A 24,745-nucleotide genomic window follows, 5' to 3' on the forward strand; every position below is an offset into this window, starting at 1 on the left:
TTAAAAAAAAAATTTTAAATACAAATTTCAAGCTTTTTTTTTTAAATACAATTTCAAAAAGAAAATTCCAGGCTATGCTTGTTTATATGGCTGTGCAATTTAGCCAGTATTTTCTGATTATATATCTATATGGCTATATTATTATTATTATTATTATTATATTAATAATATTATAGTAATATAATAATATTATTATTGTTATAATTAATACAAATATAAAAATTATTAAATAAAAACAAAATAAATATTATTTGTATGATATAACAATAAAACATATCATAATAACATCATAATATAATTTTTTTATTAACATTACAACTGTAAAATTACAATACTAATATTTATATCCGTCCTCATTTCTTCATTTTCAAACGTTAAACATTAAATTGATTAAATTAAATAATAGTCAAGTCACCTTTATTTATATAGCGCTTTGTCAAAGCAGCTTTAGTGTTAAACAGGAAAAACCTGCTGATAATGCAAGATACTAAATAAAAAAATATTATAATAAATAATAATAATGTTAAATAATAATAATTGTTATTATTATTGTTATAATTACTTAATCAAATATAAAAATTACTAAATAAAAACAAAATAAATATTATTTTTGCAATAAAAAAAATATAATTTTAGTTTGCATTACAACTGTACAGTTACACTACTAATATGTATGTCTTAATTTCTTCATTTTTAAACATTAAACCAAACTTTTAATATTAATAATAATAATTATTATGATTGTTAAAATTACTTAATAAAAGATAAAAATTACTACTAACAGTAGTAATTTTAGTTTATATTAAAACTGTAAAATTACAATACTAATATTTTATATCCATCTTAATTTCTTCATTTTCAAACGTTAAACTAAACTATTATTATTATTATTATTATTGATTATAGTTGTAGTCACTTAAATATAAAAATTACTAAAAAACAAGAAATGCTGCTTTTGCAATAAAAAACAAACAAATCTGCACTAAAAGATTTCGATTTTATTTAGATGGTACAGCTCTAGCATATACTGCACAGCATGCATTAAGAAGTGCATCCGTATTACATTCAGTCCATTGATTCTTGATCGTTTAATGGTCAGATCTGAAGGAGATGTGTCTCACCACTTTGGCAAATCTGACATGGAGGTCCAGAACTCAAGAGGAGCATCCCAAAACAATGTTCTCTAAAGATAAGGTATGCTTTCAGCTGGAGTTAAGTGAGTGCAGTGCCATGTGTTTCACGTGGTGGTTTCAGTGGTGTTTGTTCTCTTGTGAAGGACATCATACCTTTCATTGACAAATACTGGGAGTGCATGACGACCCGCCAGAGGCCCGGCAAACTCACATGGCCAAATAACATTGTCAAGGCTATGGTGAGTTATTTGAAATCACTTGCTGCTTCACCTTATTTCTTCTGTGTCTGTAATGTGGTTTATGGAGCTTTAGAAAGGCTGACTCTTGTTGTTTGGACTCAGAGTAAAGAGCGTGATGTTTTCCTGGTGAAAGAACATCCAGACCCCGGCAGTAAAGACCCTGAAGAGGACTATCCCAAGTTTGGTTTGCTTGATCAGGTGCGACTTTATAGACACATACAGTAAATATAAATTATCATATAAACACACAGCAGAATAGGACACTTCAAAATCAGTCCGAGATTCAGGATTCACTGATATGATCTTCATGCTTAAGTCCAGTTTCTCTTAAACATGTTTTATTAAATTCTGCTGCTTTAAGTTCACTTAGAAAATTATATAATGCCGCAAACAAGAAATGAAGTCAACCCTGAATCCATTTTAGAGTTTGTATTTAAAGCAGACTTGTATATGTTTTTAAATTGCTCTTTTATAGTATTTCAGCTTGTTACCTGACTTGAAAATAGGAAGCTGAAATTAAAACACCAAATTACTTGCATTGTATTTTTGCTATATTGCTAAAATATTTAAAAAGCAATGATCTTTTTTGCAAATACGCATTGTTATTGTATAGGTAAAATCTACTTTTTGCATTTTAATGTCTTAACATTTTGCTGTCTGATCATGTAATTAGTCAAAATGGAGATGCTGAATTGATATTACATTATGAATTTCACATATAAGCACAGTATACTATACAGTATACTGTATACTATACAAAGTGAAAAAGAGTAGTATTATTGTAAACTAATACTATTAAAAAATGATTTATAAAAAATAAAACTAATAAAAAAAGCTTGTTTGCTAATTCAAATAAAACTGAAATACATTGAAATGTACATATCAGTTGGAGTACTAAAATTAGTAAAGCTAAAATTGAAATAAAAATAAATTAAAGATATATATATAGATAAATATTTGAAAAAAATAATAGCTAATAAAAATTACAAAAAGCACATACTGTAACTGAATGACTAAAATTAAACTGCAAATATAAAAAAATAAATAATTCTAGTATATTTATACTATATACTATACTAGTATATAGTATAAATAATACTAAAATAACACTCGTACAGTAGTATTCTATTCCAAAAATAAACATAGTGGTTATGATTGGAATAAAATATTAGCATAATGTGGGGTCATACTGTAAATTGTCTATTTTTGGAATAGTATACTAAATAGTATGCAGTAGGCATCAATTAGCAGAAGAATGCCATAAGTATGAATGTTATATTAATGCAGTGAACAGCTATTTAGCATTTTAATCCAGTCTTGACAGGCCAAACTATTACTGAATCAAGGGGATGCGTTGCATTGTGGGATACAGTATCCTGTACCTTTTGCTCTGGTTTTGTACTGCAAAATGTTGTGGGTCATTTGAGTGTTTTATGCATACTGAAAGTGTGTGAGAAAATGTGGTGGTAAAACAATTTACACTCACACACACACTGCTTGTAAATTTCACAAAAAATAACACACTGAAACATGAAAAGTTTCATGAAATTTTGAAATAGAAAGTACTCTTGTAATCTATGCTTTACTTATAACTTAGTAAAATCATTTTTTACAGTATAGTTTTCCATTTTGAATGTACCCAGTTTTTTTGTTTTACTAATCTGAAAACATTTGTTATAGCATGTTCTGTGTTTGGTTTTCCTCAGGATCTGGCCAATATTGGACCGTCGTATGACAACCAGAAGCAGATGACGGCCATCACGGGTGCTGGAGGATTGAATGGTAAAACTGTCACTTCTAGACTCTAGAAATGATATGAATAATGAATGTATATTTGATTCCATTGTGGAGGGAGTTTCTTTAAAGCTGTGCGTTGTATTCCAGGTGGATCGACTTTTTCAGGTGAATACATTTGGCTTTTGAAATGGAAGGCTGATGTTTGGTGCTCCTGTAATGTCCCCTCGCTTTGCATTGATCTTTGCGCTCTTGATTGACTTGCTGCAGCACTAATTCATGTTTCTGTGTGCTTGCGCCCCCTCTCTTCCCTTTCAGACACTGAAATCTAACTGTCATGGCTTTTGGCACATATGAGTGGACTGAGGCATTAGGGCTGTCAAAAAAAAAAATGCAAATTTTGAATATTCGTCAAATTTAAAAAACAAAATCCACATTCGAATGCAAAAACGTTGCATTCGAATTTAAGGTCTGCGTCAGGCAGCCTTATCAGTGGCGCACGAGATGCGATGACGATGTAATCTCATGTTTTTAAATGAAGAAAGTAGCCTACTCTTTGTGATTTGTTTTCGGTCCTTTGTATTAAAACTATACATACCGTATTGACCCGAATATAAGACGATGTTTTTTTCTTGGAAATACATCTGAAAAAACGCGGTCGTCTTATATTCAGGGTCTAGACTTTGACATGTCAATAATACACCCACAACACTAGGTGGCGCCAAATACGCATAAAACGAGTGTGCCATGAAATACGTAATGTAATGCGTGTTGTAAAGATCGCGAGTAAAAACAAAAGAAGTAGAAAACCTTACAGCTGCATGAGTCGTGACTGTCACGTTAGCCTGATGGCACCAAACTCTCTTTGTGATTTTAAAACGTAAGACAGTACCCAGATTTGAAGACTACAGTAAGATTTAACTTCTACTGTTAATAAGATATTGGTGGGCTACTATTAGATGGATAGCCTAAATGTCCTAATTCAGATGGGCTACCTGTTTTTTTTTTTTTTATGATATATCAAAAAGTGTATATTTTTTAAATGTGATTGTTGGTACATTTTACCAGTTTTTACCATACTTTCAAAACAAAAATTAAAATAGGAAAAATATGCAATATGAAAATAATTGAAGACAAAATGTGTTTTACTGAGAAAAAACAAGATTTGTTTTTTAAAAAGCCTTTTTCCAAAAGGTACATCTGGAAAAAGGGGGGTCGTCTTATAATCAGGGTCGTCTTATATTCGGGCCAATACGGTACATAATAATTTAATAATTTATGCATTTAGCAGACGCTTTTATCCAAAGCGACTTACAGACATTTAATGCCTTATTTTATGACTTATGACATTCATGCATGGTGCTTTTTTTTATTTTTTTATTGTTTAAGCAACTTTATTAATTATATATGGTTTATAAACATTATTTTAAACATTATGCACTTTTTTTCAAAGATAGTTGTGTTTTTTTATTACGCTTTGAAGAAACGTGCATAATATTTTTCGCGATGCCTACTTTTTTTCAAAGATAGTCGTGTTATTTTATTACGCTTTGAAGAAACTTGCATAATATTTTGCTCAATGCGCCCTCTTGTGGCCTCAGGAGAGAAGCCAAAAGCTTTTTTCCCCCTACCTGAAATTATGCCTTTTAAATTTGAATATAATTCTAATTTTGATAATATTTAAGTAGAAAATTTGAATTTAGTTTTTCAGTCATTTTGACTGCCCTATGAGGCATATTGCTTTGACGCTTGAGCTTTGTTGTGTTTGTCAAACGCTGTGGCCTTTAGATTGAGCTCAATCCCCGGGCTGCTCTGCTGCAAGCGTTCATGTTGGATGATCCGAGCGTGTGAATCGGGCTGAGGTTGAATCTGAGACTCTGCTTCTGTCACAGGTGGGCTTCCTCCAGCTGCTACAGGAAAAGGCAGAGGAGCCAAACGCAAACAACAGCTGCAGCAGGACGGAGCTGTGGCTGGAACGGCCAAGAGAACACGCAGGTCTGACATCTTAAAGGCGATATGAAATGAAAATCCACTCTATTTGTAAATGCATGTTATCGATCTAAATGTAAATGTTTCATTTGTGCATATGTTTCATTGTGTACATTTTTTTGATTGCTTCCATTGTCCTCATCTGTAAGTCGCTTTGGATAAAAGCGTCTGCTAAATGTGACCCTGGAGCACAAAAGCAGTCTTAAGTCGCTGGGGTATATTTGTAGCAATAGCCAAAAATACATTGTATGGGTTATTATCCTATCATAACAAATCATACATCAATGGAAAGCTTATTTATTCAGATGTATAAATCTCAATTTCAAAAAATTGACCCTTATGATTGGTTTTGTGGTCCAGGGTCACAAATGACTAAATGTAAAACATTAAAAAATATTTTACAAATATTTAAATCCTTTAATGTTCCTTTCAACATTTATTAATACATTATTAAAATCAAAAGATGTATCTGTTAATACTATTTAATCGACCTGAGATAACATGAACGAATGATGAACAGTTGTGGTTTTTCACCCAATTCCCAAAATAAGTAATTAATTTAGTTAAATGATATAGATTTGATTGTGTTTTAGTGACCCGCTGTTCTCAGCGCAGCGTCTGCCGCCCCATGGTTACCCTCTCGAACACCCCTTCAACAAAGACGGGTACCGCTACATCCTAGCCGAGCCGGATCCCCACGCTCCCGACCCGGAAAAACTGGAGCTGGACTGCTGGGCCGGGAAGCCCATCCCTGGAGACCTGTACCGCGCGTGTCTGTACGAGAGAGTGCTGCTGGCGCTGCATGACCGAGGTACATGTGATATCCACAACATCAGACCCAAATAAACCTCCTGCTCGATTGCTTACTATCTTTTTACCTATATTTCAGCTCCACAGCTGAAGATTTCAGACGACCGCCTGACAGTGACCGGAGAGAAGGGCTACTCGATGGTCCGAGCGTCTCATGGGGTCAGAAAGGGCGCGTGGTATTTTGAGGTCACTGTAGACGAGATGCCACAGGACACCGCGGCTCGACTGGGCTGGTCGCAGCCTTTAGGTCTGTCCTCTAACAGCACTGCTAACAGTAACAGAAGCATCCATGTATTTACAGCATCCGTCATGTGTCTTTCATCTCAGGAAACCTGCAAGCTCCTCTGGGTTACGATAAGTTCAGCTACTCGTGGCGAAGTAAGAAAGGAACGCGCTTCCATCAGTCCATAGGAAAGCATTACTCTGACGGATACGGGCTGGGCGACATCTTGGGATTCTACATTGAGCTTCCAGACGGCACCAAAACTGCCAAGGCTCTGCCTGACACGTACAAGGACAAAGTATGAACAAATGAAATGATATGAATAAGATGATAAATTAAGTCTGTAGTTTAATGAAATTGAAATTTTGGTGACCGAAAATATTAAGCTGAAAATGTATTTTACTTAAAGGGATAGTTCATCCAAAAATGAATATTTGCTGTAAATGTCCTTACCCTCGGGCCATCCAAGATGTAGATGAGTTTGTTTCTTCGTCAGATTTGGAGAAATTTAGCATTGCATCAGTGTCTCAGCAATGGATGCTCTGCAGTGAATGGGTGCCGTCAGAATGAGAGTCCAAACAGCTGATAAAAACATCACAATAATCCACACCACTCCAGTCCATCAGTTAATGTCTTGAGAAGACAAAAGCTGCGTGTTTGTAAGAAATGGTTTGTTTAAAAAGGTGTTTTAAACTTCAAACCGTTGCTTCTGGCCAAAATATGAATCCATAATAATGCTTCCTCCAGTGAAAAAGTAATCTGGTCTGAATCAGGAGAGAAATCTACACAGATCAAGCACCGTTTACAAGCCAAAACAGTCCAAAACAAATATGTGGGTGGATTTTGATGTGAGAGGAGAACAGGACTTTGTCACTGGAGGAAGCGTTATTATAGATTATGGATTCATATATTGGCCAGAAGCAACAGTTTGAAATTTAAAAATGTCTTGATGGATTTGTTTCTTACAAACAAACAGCTTTTGTCTTCTCCAGATGTTAACTGATGGACTGGAGTGCTGTGGATTACTTGTGGATTATTGTGATGTTTTTATCAGCTGTTTGGACTCTCATTCTGACGGCACCCATTCACTGCAGAAGATCCACTGGTGAGCAAGTGATGCAATGCCACATTTCTCCAAATCTGTTCTGATGAAGAAACAAACTCATCCTAATCTTGAATGGCCTGAGGGTGAGCACATTTTCAGCAAACATTAATTTCTGTGTGAACTATTCCTTTAACCTGTTGTCTTCATTATTTAATGTATGTTTGAATAATTTTGACATGAAATTAATTTTATTACAACCACTATATATTTCAACAATGATTTGGAGTAGAAACATGAATATATCATTAAAAAGCTTATATATAAACTGCTTAATGTGCTATTTACATTTTTATATACAACTCGTGTGTTGGTTATTAAATACATTTTATTAATCAAATTATTAAATAAATTTTATTTTCAGTTTGAAAGCTTAAATTGAATTTTTTGTAAAAAGTGCTTTTGTGCATCACTAATCTTAAGTGGCAATGTTGATTTTTCTCAAAGGCGCTGATCAAATTCAAAAGCTATTTGTACTTTGAAGAGAAAGATTACGTGGACAAGGCCGAGAAGAGTTTAAAACCCACCAGTTCCAGTCGAGTGAGTGTTTCACTGCATTATATTCATGTGTTCACAGGGTTATTTGATTGTGATGTCATCACTAATGCGTGATTTTATTGTTTTGTTTTTTTCAGATTATATTTTTTAAGAATGGAGTGAATCAAGGTGTGGCCTATGAGGATCTGTACGAGGGCATGTACTACCCCGCCATATCCCTCTACAAGAGCTGCACGGTACGTGAAAACTGTCTTAAACTTGTGCTTTCTCTTTTGTGGGAGTAAATCTAGGCAAACTAAATATTTAAATAGATATTGTTTGTTTAGATACAGCAGGACAGAAACTCTCTAATTTGCTGTTTTGCATGTTAAAACTCTGAACATCTGAATGTGAATCATTCTTTTAATTATGCACAACCACTCATGCCCATACTACCGTTTGAGGGATGTTTTTAAAGGGTTAGTTCACCCAAAAATGAAAATTACCCCATGATTTACCCGCCTTCAAGCCATTCTAGGTGTATTTGACTTTCTTCTTTCAGATGAATGCAGTCGGAGTTATATAAAAAAATGTCCTGGCTCTTTCAAGCTTTATAATGGCAGTGAATGGGTGTTGAGATTCAATAGTCCAAAAGAAGTCCAATAAAGCGCATCTATCCATAATAAAAAGTGGCCTCCTGTAGTGAATTAATGCGTTTTATTTGGTCAAAAATACAGATAAAACTAGGGATGCACCGAATGTTCGGCAACCGAATAAAGCGAAAAGACCGAATAAATTGTACCGAACAATGATATGACGCGATCAAATAGCAACCAGCGCAGAGTTTTTTTGGGGGAAAAACCGTGTTTGGTATTCGGCCTTCAGCCCAGTGTTTAATTTTGTTCGGTTTCGGCCAAAAATTTTCATTTCGGTGTATCCCTAGATAAAACGGTAAAAATGTTACATTTTATGGCGATTTAAAATAAGTGTTTTTTTTAAATGTGAATATATTGTAAACTGTAATTTATTCCTGTGATCAAAACTGAATTTTCAGCATCATTACTCCAGTCTTCAGTGTCACATGATCTTCAGAAATCATAATAATATGCTGATTTGCTGCTCAAGAAACATTTCTGATTATTATCAATGTTGAAAACCGTTAATATTTTTGTGGAAACCGTTATTTTTCAGGATTCTTTGATGAATAGAAAGTTCAAAAGAGCAGCATTTATTTGAAATATAATTTTTTTCTAACATTATAAATGTCTTTACTGACACTTTTGATCAATTTAATGCATTCTTGTTCATTTTGAAAATGAAAATATTAAAAAATCTTACTAATCTCAAACTTTTGAACACTAGTATACGTACAAATTTGTGCTTTCCTCCATTCCGGCTAAACTAATTAAGTTTGCGTGCTCTCAGAGGTGTTTGTCATTAGCTTCTCTGTTCATACACTAGATGGTGCAGTATGAAAGAGTCCAGGTGATGTAATTGAAAGGATTATGTCACACATACAAACCGAAATCAGTGGATGTGTTTTATTTTTCATGCTGTTTCCTCTCTCCAGGTGTCTGTTAATTTTGGACCACACTTCAAATACCCACCAAAAGACATCAAGCATCAGCCAGTGAGTATAAAATCTAAAGTGTTTGATTTTTTTACTCTTAAATACTTTTCCCGTTCCCGTAATACTGATTGATATATTCCTATTGTTAATTCCCCAAATGACGGCATAATATTTCTACTAGGGCTCTGAGATATTTATGTTGTAGTAGGGCTGGACAATAATTCAATATCAATATGTATCGCGATATAACGGTGATATGATTTTTAAACACATTTCCGATATTTTGATATACATTACCAGTGTTTCTCATACATTGATTTATTTGTGCCGTTTGACTTCGTTGAGTAAACACGAGCACTGCACGTTTCAAAATCATAACACGGTGATTTATATGAATGTACAGTGGGTACGGAAAGTATTCAGACCCCCTTAAATTTTTCACTCTTTGTTATATTGCAGCCATTTGCTAAAATCGTTTAAGTTAATTTTTTTTCCTCATTAATGTACACACAGCACCCCATATTGACAGAAAAACACAGAATTGTTGACATTTTTGCAAATTTATTAAAAAAGAAAAACTGAAATATAACATGGTCCTAAGTATTCAGACCCTCTGCTCAGTATTTAGTAGAAGCACCCTCTTGATCTAATACAGCCATGAGTCTTATTGGGAAAGATGCAACAAGTTTTTCACACATGGATTTGGGGATCCTCTGCCATTCCCTCTTGCAGATCCACTCCAGTTCTGTCAGGTTGGATGGTAAACGTTGGTGGACAGCCATTTTTAGGTCTCTCCAGAGATGCTCAATTGGGTTTAAGTCAGGGCTCTGGCTGGGCCATTCAAGAACAGTCACAGAGTTGTTGTGAAGCCACTCCTTCGTTATTTTAGCTGTGTGCTTAGGGTCATTGTCTTGTTGGAAGGTAAACCTTAGTTCCAGTCTGAGGTCCTGAGCACTCTGGAGAAGGTTTTAGTCCAGGATATCCCTGTACTTGGCCGCATTCATCTTTCCCTCGATTGCAACCAGTCGTCCTGTCCCTGCAGCTGAAAAACACCCCCACAGCATGATGCTGCCACCACCATGCTTCACTGTTGGGACTGTATTGGACAGGTGATGAGCAGTGCCTGGTTTTCTCCACACATACCGCTTAGAATTAAGGCCAAAAAGTTCTATCTTGGTCTCATCAGACCAGAGAATCTTATTTCTCACCATCTTGGAGTCCTTCAGATGTTTTTTAGCAAACTCCATGCGGGCTTTCATGTGTCTTGAACTGAGGAGAGGCTTCCGTCGGGCCACTCTGCCATAAAGCCCCAACCAGGGAAACCGCTAGTTCTACCGCTCTCAAAGCGCCTCCTGCTGGCAGAGAATGAGTTTGCATTTTCAATAATAAGCCCGTCTCCAGCAACATTTCCAGTTTTTGTTGTTGTTCAGTTTTTTTTGTTTTCTGCAGCGACTCGGAGCACTTTTCATACTTTTTTTCTGGCTGAAGCACATTTGTTTCAGTCTTTAAGAATAATCAGCCTACACTACCAGTCAAAAGGTTTTGAACAGTATTTTTACTATTTAAAATTGCTTTCTATTTGTATAGATTTTAAAATATAATTTATTCCTGTGATCATAGCTAAATTGTCAGCATCATTACTCCAGTCTTCAGTGTCTCACATGATCTTCAGAAATCATTCTAATATGCTGATTTGCTGATTATCAATATTTAAAAGAGTACATTTTTTTTCAGGATTCTTTGATGAACAGAAAGATCCAAAGATCAGCATTTATCTGAAATAAAAAGCTTTTGTAACATTATACACTGACTATTCCATTCCACTATCACCATTTTTTTGGGAAAGAAATTATAGAAATTAATACTTTTATTTTTATTTAATTTTGCAAGGATGTTTAAAATTTATTATAAGTGATGATAAAGGCATTTATAATGTTACAAAAGATTTCTATTCCAGATAAATAGTGGTCATATCGATATCGGAATTATATCGTATCGACCGAAATTAAGGAATATATCGTGATATAAATTTAGGCCATATCGTCCAGCCGTATGTTGTAGCTGATGTTTTGTGCCCATTAAACCACTGCTGCACCACACTGACGGTTCTGTTTATGCTGATGCAGAGACTAAAATCAACTGTACTCCACCTTATTATTAACGGCTTTGGCTCGGTCCTTTAATTCCAGAGAAGACATTAATGCTGTGTATGACGTCGCTTTAATGCATACAATGAGATTCTAGGGAACTGTGTGTTTCCGTCTTTATTGGATCAGTCTGGGAAGGGCCTCCTTTTTTGTTTTCCTTAAATCTTTGTTATAAAAGAATAAATAGCTGTGCATTACTATGTGTCACGATATATGCAGTGTTGTTTTGCTATCATTGAATTACTATTTTTTTTTTTTTTAGTATCTTGAATTAGTTTTTACTTTTGTGTTTTTTGCATTTTCATTTTAAAGTTTAGTAACTTTTGTTGTGTTTTGACATTTATTTATTTATTTATTTGTAATAGTTTTTGTTTGTTTTTATGCCTATATAGTTTTTATTCATTTTTGTTTAGGTTTTTATTTTAGTAATTTTTATTACTTATTTATTTAATTTTTTAATCTGCATACATTTTTATTTTAATAAATCAAGTTAAACTAAATGAAAATAAGAAATGTTAGTTTTGCAACTAGCTGAAATAAAATTATATATATTTTTAATACATTTTAGTTTATTTCAGTTAACTTTTTAGTTTTTAACTATAATAACCCTGTATATGTGCATTTAAATCAAAATGATTAAATATGATTTTTCCTTGTGTTTATTAAGTGAAAAGCAGTGTAGGAAAATAAGCATTGATATTTTCAACAAAATTTTTACTTTCTGTTTTTGGTAACACTTTACAATAAGGTTTCAACTAAGAATGAGCAACACTTCTACAGCATTTATTAATCTTAGTTAATGTTATTTCCAACATTTACTAATGCATTATTAAAATCAAAAGTTGTGCTTGTTAACATTAGTTAATGCACTGTGAATTAACATGAACTAACAATGAACGACTGTATTTTTATTAACTAGCATTAACAAAGATGAATAAATACTGTAATAAATGTATTGTTCATTGTTCGTTCATGTTAGTTAATACATTAACTAATGGACCCTTATTGAAAAGTGTTGCCCTTTTTTTTTCTTTCTGCTTTAGATTTTGAATTTATTTGGCAACAATGACTGTTGAATTTGAAAAGCGTCACTTTATATAAGCCATTTTAGTGCAAATAAATAAATATCAATATTTTTAATTTCATCTTAAAATATCATTATATTTGAGCTATATTACCCAATATTAATTTCTGCTTATCGTACAGTTGAAGTACAACAATCTGCAATGTTTTGAGCTCTTTTACATGATTGCACCATTGATGTTGATTGTTTTCATGGTCATAATTCAGATTTTTCTTCCTGTTTATGATCAGATAAGTGACATGGGTTGGAGTGCTGTGACTGAACACACGCTGTCTGATATGCTGTACCACGTAGAGACAGATGTAGACGGCCGACGCAGCCCCCCGTGGGAGGGTTAAAATCATGCCAGATCCACCACCCTTAAGACTGAAAACATGCTTTTCATGTCCCAATCTCAACAGCACACAGCATTTTTGTTGTATATTATTAAATAATTTGGTTACAGTTGTATTCTGCCCTTGTTTCTCATGCAGCTAGATGTTTTTGAGGTGTAGGATGGTTTATCTTTTATGTAAGCTCATATTTAATGGTTACATATTACATTTCTTCATGCTGCAGGTTTACTTTAGTATCAGTTATATGATTTAATTTCCTTCATACAGCGATCCTTTTCCCATGTAGGCGCTCAAGTCCTGTTTGATTCGACTGTAGAGTGACCAGTTCAAGTCTGATGTTCAGTTGTGTGTGATGTGCTGTGTGTTCATTCATGGTTTTTATCAGTTGCTTATTTGTTAATTGGTTTGTAGTCATTCAGATAATTGTAAAATATTATCTTTTTTTTTGTAAATGTTTTATACACAAACTTGTTTTAATAAAGGTATCTAAAGGATTATAAATGGCGTTTTTATTTTCATGCATGTATGTTTTGTGATATTTCTACAGTCACAATTCAGTATTTATTAATGCAACGACCAGACACCATTTGCACACTGATTTTGTATTTTATGTACAAATTGAGCTTATAAAACAAATCTGGTTTTGTATGAAAGCATTAAAATAGACAATTTGCACACTGATTTTAATTGAGCATATAAAACATAAATTTGATTTTGTAATATAAAATAATGAAAATAGACACAATTTGAACACTGATTTAGTCTTTTATGCACAAATTGAGCGTATAAAATATAAATCTTTTTTTTTAATATGAAAAAATGAAAATGGACAATTTGCACATTAGTTTAGTCTTTTATGTACAAGTTGAACGTATAAAACAAATGTGGTTTTGTAATATGAAAGCATGAAAATAGACACAATTTGCACACTGATTTTGTCTTTTATGTACAAATTGAGCGTATAAAATATAAATCTTTTTTTTTTTATATGAAAAAATTAAAATGGACAATTTGCACACTGATTTGATCTTGTACAAGTTGAACGTACAAAACATAAATGTGGTTTTGTAATATGAAAGCATGAAAACACACAATTTGCACACTGATTTTGTCTTTTATTTACAAACTAAGCATATAAAACATCATAAATCCGTTTTTTGTCATATAAAGGCATAAAAAAGTAGCCAAACCCTTTACACTGTAGGGTTTGTGGAATGCTAAATGTAGTTTTTAATATAATAATAAACAATGACACTTTAAACAAGCTTTCCAGTGAGGAAGCCATCTTGTCTTTTCCATGAATCAGAAATTCTGAGGATAAAAAGGAGAGTGTTTTGTCTTTAGTCCTCTTCTGCAGAAGTCACTCAGAAGAACCCTGGCTGGATGAGGAGCGACAAATGGGTTCAGCTGACTGGCCCCTGGGCTACAACAACAACAACAGAGATACAAATTACATTTTTTATTATTTTAATCAATTAATTTGATCTGTAAATGACATCCCTTGCTCTCCTTGGCGCGTTTGTGACGTAAGTAGCGAGATTCGATTTGATTCGTAAATAAACCGTTCCTTTTGAATCGGATCTTTCAGATGAATCGCTTCGCTTGATCCGGTTCACAAGATTCATTCACGAATCGAACTGATTCTAACGTTACACGGACTCCGGTTGATTTTCGGAGAAGATTATCAGTGTATGTCGAATTAAAGTGAAGTCACATTTACCGATATTCGGCGAATTGTCGCGGGCGAAATCAGTTTGTGTCAATAGGAATTGACGCGATTCGGGAATTTCGCTTCAGGGCGAATTATTTGGCAAGTTTTCACAGATTCACTGCGTTGACAAACAGAAAGCGGATAATAGTATTACAAGAACGTTGCTACTTGCTAATACTCGTTTAGCAACTATAAATAAGCTAAATTATCTTGGCGGTTGTTAGAAGGCTATGTCATAATGATGAATGTATTTATATTTCACACCTAGATGCCTACTTAATCAATGGTAAGTTAAATAATTACGTTTTTCATTTAATTTAGTACATAGCACGTGTGAACACTTAAAGGGATAGTCCCTTGCTTTTATTGTTGTGCTTAATTCTATGATAATTCCTTTTATGTAGAGGACTTTGAATTACCATTGTGTATGAAATGTGCTATATAAATAAACTTGCCTTGAAAATGAAAATTTGCTGAAAATGTAGCCTATACCCTCGCCCTCAAGTTGTTCCAATCGTGTATGAGTTTCTTTCTTCTGTTAAACATAAAAGAAGATATTTTGAAGATTGTTGATAACCAGTTTCTGGTCCCCATACTATGGAAGTCAATGGGGACCAAAAACTGTTTCATTACCCACGTTCTTCAAAATACCTTCTTTTATGTTCAACAGAAGAAAGAAACTTGAGGGTGAGTAAATAATGACAGAATTTTTATTTTTGAGTGAATTATCCTTTTAATGGAGCCTAGAAGCTCAAACATAATGCCCTACAGGGAGACGAGAGGCTGTTCTGTTTGAATTGAAGTGAATGGATGAGATGCTTTAATGTCGAAAAAACTTGTCATAAATCATTAGCATAGCTTCAACATATTTGGCATGACATTCATTTTTAAGACCTATTTGTGGAGCTATAAATAACATTCTGCAAAAGTTACAGGAATTTTGCAACAGGTGGGAGTTTTTTTATTTTATTTTAAAAAATGTTGGTATTTGCGACTTTTGCAATGTCAGAATTGTAAGATATAAACTCAGAATTATATTTCAGAATTAATAAAAAGGTAATCTCAACTTTTTATCTCGCAATTCCGAGTTTATATATCTTAATTCTGACTTGCGATTTTTTTTCGGATTTTTTCTTCTCAGAATTCCGAGAATTGCAAGATATAAACTCGGATTTGCAAGAAGTCATGCTTGTGTATATAAACTCGCAATTGCGAGAAAAAAGCTCAGAATTGTGTCATAAATTTGTAAACAAACTTGAATATTCTGTATATTCAAATTCTCGTTAATTAATCACTTTTTATCCCACAATTCTGACTTTTTTCTCGCAGTTGCGAGTTTATATCTTGGAATTCTTGGAATTATGAGAAATAAATTCAGAATTATTAGAAAAAGTTGCAACTAATTTTTTTTTAACCTGTTTCGGAAACGGGCTTCCATATCCTTTTTCCTTTCAATTTGATGAAAATCTAGTTCGGATCAAGCTCAATCGGACCTGTTGAGGTGTTTACATGAAATCTTTTCAATCTGATAACTAACCAACTATACGTGTGCATGTAAACATAGCTAGTTTGTGTGTCATAAAGTGCAGCGGCTTCTTACGCGTCTCTTGAAGATTCGGTTCAGCAGCCGGCGCCGGCGGCTGTATTCAGGAGGACTCCGATTGATGAACTGAGTCTCGGAGCTGGTCTGTGGGATGACGATGCTGCGGTCCAGATCTGGTGTTCTTGTTCCACGCGGTCCAAACACATTCAGGTCCTTGAAACACTCGGTCTCAATTATCTAAATGAATTTAATAAAAGCATATATGAATAATTGAGCATAAATTGTCCTTCTTACTCTGATGTTTCTTCCTTACCTCATTCTGCCAGGGCACAGGCACGCTTCCCGTGTTAAACTTGCTGTAGAAATTTTCATCGACCTGATCGAGGCTCACTCCTTTAACCGTAGAGAACTGATCGATGTCCAGGACGTCCGCGCAGTAAACGGCTCTCGGCTGGTGGAGAGAATAACATCACAGGATTGTTTTCAGGTGAAAACCAGCATTCACGTCAGGAAGAAAAAGTGGCGGCACCCATAGGCTATCTTTCTGCCTTTTTGCAGAATAAAATAAAAGAAAAAAAGAAAAACTGTAAAATTAAAAAGTAAAAGATCTGGGCATATTATATTAATGTTAATTTTGGTTTCAAACTGATTGATTTTAGGCCTCATTGATCTGAGCTTAAAACTCAGTTTCTGAGTGAAAATGTATTATTTGTGGATAATTCTGGCAGTGAAAACCAGCATTCACGTCAGCAAAGGAAAAGTGGCAGCACCCATAGGCTATCTTTCTGCCTTTTTGCAGAATAAAAGAAAAGAAAAAAAGAAAAACTGTAAAAGTAAAAGATCTGGGCATATTATATTAATGTTAATTTTGGTTTCAAACTGATTGATTTTAGGCCTCATTGATCTGAGCTTAAAACTCAGTTTCTGAGTGAAAATGTATTATTTGTGGATAATTCTGGCAGTTTAACTCAAAAACGGAAATGCGTAAGTTCAGATCAACGAGGCCTACGATCAATCATTTCCAAAAAGAATGACAAAACCTGTGGTAACTGAAAGAAAATGAGTTGATAAAAAGATTGAATCCAGCAATATAACATAATGAGAAATTTAGAAGCAATTTTTGTAGTCTGGTCGTTTTTGACCAGGAACACCACAGGTGTAACAAGGTGAGTGAAGAAAGTACAAAAATGATCAAAACAAAACAAAAAAAAGTTATATCCTGTGTGAGTCGGTAAGTTTTAGTCCAATGCAAAAACATTAACTATCTTTTTTGGGGAAAAGAAAATTCTTAAAACACATGAGGGTTAATTATCATGGAACTTTTGACAATTTGAATGGCCCTAAAATAGGTTTATTTTTCTTCAATATATACACTGTTCTTCAAAAGATTGGAGTCAGAAATATATATATATATATATTTTTTTATATTTCAAGTAAATGCTGTTCTTTTGAACTTTCTATTCATCAAAGAATCCTGAAAAATAAAATGTATCAGTTTCCAAAAGATATGAAGCAGCACAACTTTTCAACATGAATAATAATCAGAAATCTCACTTACGTCGGGAACAAAGGGTGGCGGCATCATTCCTGCCTCAAGTCTCGTAAAGTTGATGTCCTTAAAGAACCCGTGACCTTTGATGACCTCTGATCCTCGCCCATATTTGCAGCCCAATCTCTCCTTTGGGTTTTTAGCCAGGAGCTAAATCATAAAACAATTGGAAATATTTATAGTATTCTTTTTAAATAGAAAGTAAGACCTAATCAGAGCGAGTGGTAGATTAGATGAGATCAGATCGGTGAAAACAGAGGAGGATTGTACTGATTCAACAGTGCATAAAATGCAGGCTCACGCTTTTGCAGATGGATTTGGTGTCCTCGTCGAACTTCTTCCCGTAATGCTCGATCGTCTCCTGAACTCGTCTTTCCATCTCCTGTCTCGGCAGTCGTTCTTTGTGGTTGCGGAACGGAGGATTTCCCGCCGTCATCTCATAGATTAGACACCCGAGTCCCCACCAGTCCACACTTACACTATAGTATGTGTTTGTGATCACTTCTGGTGCTAAAGATGTGAAAAATATGAAAACAGGATATATTGCATAAAGAAAATGAAACTATTGTAGGACTATTAAGAATTTTTTGTGGTTTATTATTTTGATGGTAATTAAACATTACCACATAGTTATCATTATCTTATTAAATTGATCAAAAGTGCCAGTAAAAATATTTATAATGTTATTAAAAGATTTCATTTTTAAAATAAATGCTGTTCTTTCTATTCATCAAAGAATCTTGAAAAATAAAATTTATCACAGTTTCCAGAAAAATATTGGGCAGCACAACTGTTTTCAACATTGATAATAATCAGAAATGTTTCTTGAGCAGCAAATCAGCATATTAGAATGATTTCTGAAGATCATGTGACACTGAAGACTGGAGTAATGATGCTGAAAATACAGCTGCGCATCACAGAAATAAATGTCATTTTACTATATATTCACAGAGAAAACAGATTTGACTGTTTTTACCGTACTTTTTATCAAATATATCAAGCCTTAGTGAGCAGAAGAGACTTCTTGCAAATACATAAAAAACCTTTTGAACAGTGTGTGTGTGTGTATATATATATAAAGAAATAAATTTTTACTATATATTCACAGAGAAAACAGATTTGACTGTTTTTACCGTACTTTTTATCAAATATATCAAGCCTTAGTGAGCAGAAGAGACTTCTTGCAAATACATAAAAAACCTTTTGAACAGTGTGTGTGTGTGTGTGTGTTAAATTAAATTAAATATTTTAATTTAATTAAAATGTCATTTTAATTCAATTAAATTTAACATAACTAAAGTCAGGGCAATCTACTTGCCAAAACACAAAGGAATCTTCTTTTAATTGCTCTCAGACTAATTCCCAACCTGAGGCATTTAAAGGGGTGCCTAAACGTTAGTAGAAGTAAAGTTTTGTGTCATGTGCTGAAGCGACTGTCTTTGTGCCATATTAAGAAGTGATGTTTTGTGTCATACGCTGAAGTGAAAGTCTTTGTGCCTTTGTTCGCTGTCCATCCTATTTCATGATCAGACAAGGGTCGAGGAAGAAGCTGTTATGCCTTCACGCGATGCGGCCAGGAAAAAGGATTTTGGTGGGTAAGTCGGACAAAACATTTGTTACTTGTAGGCAAGTGAACTGGTGACAAACTCTAATATCTAGTTCATTTAGGCTATTTATGTTATTATGAGCGCATTTTAATGGATTTTATGTGCTTAATTGTGCTGATTTGTAAATTATACAATTTCATTTATTGAAGTATAGTTGTTTTTAGTTCCATTGTCTTTCTCTCATATTTGTGTTGTTCTTTATCTTGCACCGAAGTGTTGCTCGTGCTGCACTGGAGCGCTCGCGGCAGCGCGGCGACGGACGGTTCAGCTGAGACTCATCCCCAGTGTGACACTGATGGATCGGTAAAGTCCGTCTTATCAGCCCCTCACTGGCTCACTACAGCTTTCTGCCTGTAGTTCTCAGGCTCATTTCAAGCAGATATTTTAGCTTCACCTACATATGCCACAGGACTGAGGTTAGAGATTCCTGAAGATGAACTATTCACCATAGCAAGATTTTTCTCACCAGTGATTTTACATGAATTTGAATGTAGGCACATGGATGCCTTTTTAATTTATAAATGGCAATTTTTTAGGCTCATTTTTTGTAAGATTTAAACATTATAAACTTTCAGTTTAACAAGGTTGTTAATTTTATAAAATAGAAAGTGATTAAAAACAGAGATTTGTCCTTAAAGTGTTGATGCTGCTGCCAAAGTATCATCACTGTAAAAGGGTTCTCTTGACGGAAGATGAAAAAATAAAATCATTGTTATATAAATGTCTTTAATAAAACAGTAAAAGTATTCATTAATTCCTAAGGCATTTAATAATAAAATATGTGAATATTAGCCTATATTATAGTTAAATGCTAAACATATTTAAACACCCTTTATATGTAATGACCTTTTTTGTGTTTCTTCTGATTATTTAACAAGATTCTGTAAGAAGGGACATACGGTCTTTTTCTTACTTTGCATTCAAGGCTTAGACAGTTTTTAACAGTTAAAAAGCAGCTAAAAATAAAAGCAGAACTGATGATTTTACAGAAATTGCCGTAATGACCACAGATATTTGTATTTTAGTGTTACTGTCAAGCTATGCTTGCTATTTTGATGATTAACGTCATTGCACTTGTTGTTTTTTTTTGTTGTTTTTTAGACTGTAAGATGCACATTGGAAGAGACTCATTTGATGAGTCCTGACCCAATTAAACTGGATTTCACTGAAGGACAAACTGTGGAAATTTACAGTGCATGCCAACAAAACGGCTCAGATGGGCTTAAATGTCTCTGCCAAAGGTTCATACCGTATTGATTGTTTGACAGACAGACAGATAGATAGATAGATAGATAGATGATAGACAGACAGACAGACAGATAGACAGATAGATAGATAGATAGATAGACAGCATTTAAGTGCAGAAACACTTGATCTCATGCAACAACATTCAGATATTTGTAAGTTTAATGCAAGAGCGCAAAGACTTTTTGAGATCACTGTATAGGATCGGAATTTTATGCAACAGGTTAATGATGTCAAACACAACAAACGCTCAAACTGACATGCCCTGAAGTGCTTTCATTTCCTCATTTAAGATAATGAAAGTAATTTTGGAGAAACGTTTCCTGGTTGATGCCAAAAATAGAAAGTTTAGGGAAATTGTAGATCCTGAAGGGAATGTTACAAAGCTTGTATGGGCAGTTAACGCCTTCTGTATTTATGGGGAAGTTCACATACCATTATCATCCAGCAGAATGTTTTCTGGCTTTAAATCCCTAATAGAAACGACACAAAACATGCAATTATGAGACAGGCTCCATCTGTTTGGTTCTTTCTCACAGGTAGATTTCTGGAAACTATGTCAACTGCGTCAAGCCCATTAAGAGTCACACGACAGCTCTCAGTTTTATGACCTACCTATAAACAATAGACTTTTTATGAAGATGGCTCAAGCCGCACAGGATCTCAGCAGCATAAAACTCTACTCTTTCTTTGTTGAGCCCCTCGGTGCCCATGTTATAGATGTGAAACCTCAGGTCTCCTCCGTTCATCAGCGTCAGCACCAGGCAAAGAGCCTCTTTTGTCTCGTAAGTGTATGCTAAACTGACCTGACACATTCAGATAAACACACAGACAGCAAAGTCACAAAAAACTGCTCATATTTCAGTACAAAGTCAAAAAGGAGAACAAGAAACTTTTGCTTAAAAAAATGTATTTTTTTTTTACTACTAAATACTACTAAATGTATATATATATATATATATATATATATATTGTATGAATTATTTATATATTATATACATGCATAAACATTTACGTCAAAAACCTGAGACTTGCTTACTGATAATAATCATAAATCTCACCACAAATCTGCTGTTGACCCGTTCTAGAATCTGTTTCTCGTTGAGGGCCATGGCTTCCCCGCTCCGCTTCTTAATGCGCTTCTTCTCCAGTTTCTTACATGCGTACATTTTCCCTGATGCTCGGGACTGACACGCACACACCTGGAATCAGAGGCGTCACGTTACCTTCCCACACTTTCCTCTTTATTTCTATTACAAGCTTCTGTGGGTATGATTATCTTCTCCACTTCAAAAGAATGGCTATTTGGTCTTACCTCTCCAAACCCACCCTTTCCCAAAACACGGTACTCTCGAAATATGTCTCGGGTGATCGAGCGTCTGCAGGTATGAACGAGATGTCATAGTCTGTTCAAAACATTTCCTGAACTAAACAGCATTGATTGTGATGCTTTAATAAAGAATAGTTAATAATGAAAAATGAACATTTGCTAAAAGTTTACTCCCCCTCAGTCCGTCCAAGATTAGGATGAGTTTGTTTCTTCATCAGATTTGGAGAAATGTAGCATTGCGTCACTTGCTCAGCAGTGGATGCTCTGCAGTGAATGGGTGCCGTCAGAATGAGAGTCCAAACAGCTGATAAAAACATCACAATAATCCACAAGTAATCCACACCACTCCAGTCCATCAGTTAACATCTAGAAGCAAAAAACTTTTTGTCCATTGTTAAGATGGTCCAAAATCCATAATAACGCTTCATCTAGTGAAAAAGTCCATCATTCATTGATGGACTGGAGTGGTGTGGGTTACTTGTGGATTATTGTGATGTGTTTATCAGCTGTTTGGACTCTCATTCTGACGGCACCCATTCACTGCAGAGCATCTATTGGTGAGCAAGTGATGCAATGCTACATTTCTCCAAATCTGATGAAGAAACAAACTCATCTACATTTTCAACCAATTTTTTCATTTTTGGGTGAAGATGCAATGCTACATTTCTCCAAATCTGATGAAGAAACAAACTCATCCTAATCTTGGACGGACTGAGGGGGAGTAAACTTTTAGCAAATGTTCATTTTTGGGTGATCTATCCCTTTAAAACGAAACACACTAACCTTTCCACCATCTTCCACTGCAGAAATCGGTCAAAATACATGCTTTTCTGATACTCTGCAAATGGAGCTCCACTTAGACACTCATGAAGTGCCCTACAAGACCAAATAAATGTCACGTCAATGCTCACAGACACGCATGTACAGATGCATTGATAAACAGACTTGTGGAACTGACTTTTGGCAGCTGCTGAATATATCTTCAGAAGCGTTGAGCTCCAGGTCGCAGCTGCACTTGTCAAGTTCCCCGTCGACAATCACACGCGCCCTAGAGGACTGAACACATACATGAGCGTGAAAACACTTTCCTTCACATGAAACAGTCATCTAGCCCTTTTTCTGGTTGTTTAGACAAGTTAGTGACATTTTACTGCAATATTAAGTTTTGATTATCAGATTGGAAATAGGGTGAAAAGAATAAGCGGATGTTTAAAAACCTGTGAGGTAAGATATTTGTTGATGAGCTGTTTGCCAAAGTTCTTTCTCTTGTCATCCGGCGTGACCTCATATTCCGCCTGAAAGAGTAACAGCATTTATTCACTAACATAAACAATTTGCATGTCACAAAATGTAAAATAGACAATTCAGTATGAGGTCATATGTAAATTTTCATGTACATTGAAAACAATTTGATGTATGATTCCTTTTCATTTAGAAATTGCAAGTAAATTTCACAAATTACAAATAAATGGCAAGTATCATTTTGTATTAAATGTGTAACGGATGAAATAGTATTTTATACTATATATATATATATATATATATATAGGTAAGTCCTCATAGGTAAGTTGACCAATAAATTTTTTAAAATAGTTTTAGATAGAATTGTTCATTTGTTATTAACTCACCTTTTAGTTTCACTGCGTGCTTCGGCAAATTTGTGTCTGATCATAAAACTTGCCAAAGCATCTGCCACCTCAAAAATGCACAAAAATCAAATATTGCATTAAAACGTGCAACAAGAATAACAAAATCATCTGTGCGTAATTAATGTTTATACAGATGAGTGAGTGAATGTTGAGTGTTCCAAGACTGTTTATTTGAGTTTCACAATTTGAGTTGAATTACTGAAATAAATGAACTTTTCCACGACATTCTAATTTATTGAGATGCACCTGTATATGAAGAGTTTATTTGCAAAAACAGATAACTTTTGAAATGTTCAAAAATCATGTTTTTTATTATGTAATCATGTTTTTATTGTGTTTTATTGTGTTAGTTAGCTGTAATTATTAGTTATTTTTTAACCTAATCAAAAGAACCCAACTAAAGTTTGATTGAGATGAATTGGAATGCACAATGAAAAAACATGTCTGAGAATTGTTAAAAACGGAGTTATCTGTTTTTGCAAATTAACTCTTCATATATATATATATATATAGGCAAACATTATATTGTGATTATTTTGCCATATATTTCGATTGAACTTGAACTGTGACAAGACATTTCATTTTATATGACTTTCATTCAGACACAAAAAAACAAAAGACTCTACTGCTAATAGAAATAGTTAGCCTACTTTTAAGGGTTTTAACACTAAGTTCACTTTTTACAATAACCAACTAACACTAAACTATAATACAAATATGTGCAGTATATTCTTCATTTTGAAACGTTCAAACCCTCAAGCTTCTATTTTGGTGTAATATTGGAGAAATGCTGTCCACAAAAATGTTAGAAATTACATGAATGTGTATGTTTGCATTTCCAAATGCACTTTTAACTCACAGCGCTTGCAGAGATGCAGCACGAGCCGCGCTGAAAATACTATATTATAAGCCGCAAGCGTGTAAATGAACAAAGTGCCGCGCTTCACTCTGAAACATGCAGTGCAACTGGCTGTGTAGGGATTTGATGGAATATATAGCGCTATATTTCAGGTCTATTTCATTTATTTGTTTATTCTAATTCTGCATTTGATTTAAAGAATGATAAGCTTTACATTAACTCACAAACCCTGTTTGGGAAGCCCAGTACTTGACAGAAGATCATACCGTTTCATCCAGCAGGTCGATGCAGTGCTGCAGATCAGATTTGGTTGCACAGAAAAGCCGGAAGAGATGTTTTCCTATGGGCTCTTTGACACACAGACTGTAATAATCTCGCTCTGAAGGACAGAAAATAATACAGTGCATTC

General features: G+C 34.3%; 2 protein-coding genes across 4 annotated transcripts in view; one reads left to right on the plus strand and one right to left on the minus strand.

Moving 5' to 3' along the window:
• Positions 1-13,289, plus strand: part of ash2l (ash2 like, histone lysine methyltransferase complex subunit) — a 15,962-nt gene extending 2,673 nt beyond the window's left edge. For 2 of the 3 annotated variants that reach the window (XM_016544864.1, XM_016544866.1), the window contains exons 5-17: positions 1,100-1,194; positions 1,277-1,372; positions 1,475-1,570; positions 3,079-3,154; positions 3,257-3,274; positions 4,999-5,101; positions 5,689-5,906; positions 5,985-6,152; positions 6,233-6,426; positions 7,678-7,770; positions 7,866-7,964; positions 9,278-9,337; positions 12,739-13,289. In XM_016544864.1, coding sequence (XP_016400350.1) covers positions 1,100-1,194; positions 1,277-1,372; positions 1,475-1,570; positions 3,079-3,154; positions 3,257-3,274; positions 4,999-5,101; positions 5,689-5,906; positions 5,985-6,152; positions 6,233-6,426; positions 7,678-7,770; positions 7,866-7,964; positions 9,278-9,337; positions 12,739-12,846 — 1,424 coding nt within the window. In that variant the 3' untranslated portion in view covers positions 12,847-13,289. The remainder of the gene's footprint in view (positions 1-1,099; positions 1,195-1,276; positions 1,373-1,474; positions 1,571-3,078; positions 3,155-3,256; positions 3,275-4,998; positions 5,102-5,688; positions 5,907-5,984; positions 6,153-6,232; positions 6,427-7,677; positions 7,771-7,865; positions 7,965-9,277; positions 9,338-12,738) is intronic. The other variant, XM_016544865.1, reaches the window with a different exon arrangement.
• Positions 13,290-14,194: 905 nt separating this feature from the next.
• LOC107733280 (G protein-coupled receptor kinase 5-like) lies at positions 14,195-24,743 on the minus strand. Its single transcript, XM_016544853.1, has 13 exons — positions 24,603-24,743; positions 23,046-23,123; positions 22,787-22,884; positions 22,612-22,704; positions 21,814-21,877; positions 21,560-21,700; positions 21,114-21,304; positions 20,934-20,971; positions 17,948-18,156; positions 17,656-17,796; positions 16,411-16,548; positions 16,155-16,334; positions 14,195-14,266 (listed from the first exon to the last, which is right to left on the minus strand). The coding sequence occupies exons 1-13, from the start codon at positions 24,741-24,743 to the stop codon at positions 14,204-14,206; spliced, it is 1,575 nt and encodes a 524-aa protein (XP_016400339.1). The 3' UTR covers positions 14,195-14,203.
• Positions 24,744-24,745: the final 2 nt, after the last annotated feature.

The sequence above is a fragment of the Sinocyclocheilus rhinocerous genome, unplaced genomic scaffold (assembly GCF_001515625.1).
Source record: "Sinocyclocheilus rhinocerous isolate Xijiao unplaced genomic scaffold, SAMN03320098_v1.1 scaffold3113, whole genome shotgun sequence".
In the NCBI taxonomy this organism is placed as follows: Eukaryota; Metazoa; Chordata; class Actinopteri; order Cypriniformes; family Cyprinidae; genus Sinocyclocheilus; species Sinocyclocheilus rhinocerous.

What these genes read in the sequence shown, in the direction of transcription:
- LOC107733280 (XM_016544853.1), bottom strand. Translation starts at nt 24,743, where the DNA reads ATGCACTGTATTATTTTCTGTCCTTCAGAGCGAGATTATTACAGTCTG. An exon ending in ACAAATATCTTACCTCACAG is followed by an intron (nt 22,885 to 23,045) that starts GTTTTTAAACAT and finishes GTATGTGTTCAG; the next exon opens with TCCTCTAGGGCGCGTGTGAT. An exon ending in CATTCTGCTGGATGATAATG is followed by an intron (nt 18,157 to 20,933) that starts GTATGTGAACTT and finishes TCACATCTTTAG; the next exon opens with CACCAGAAGTGATCACAAAC.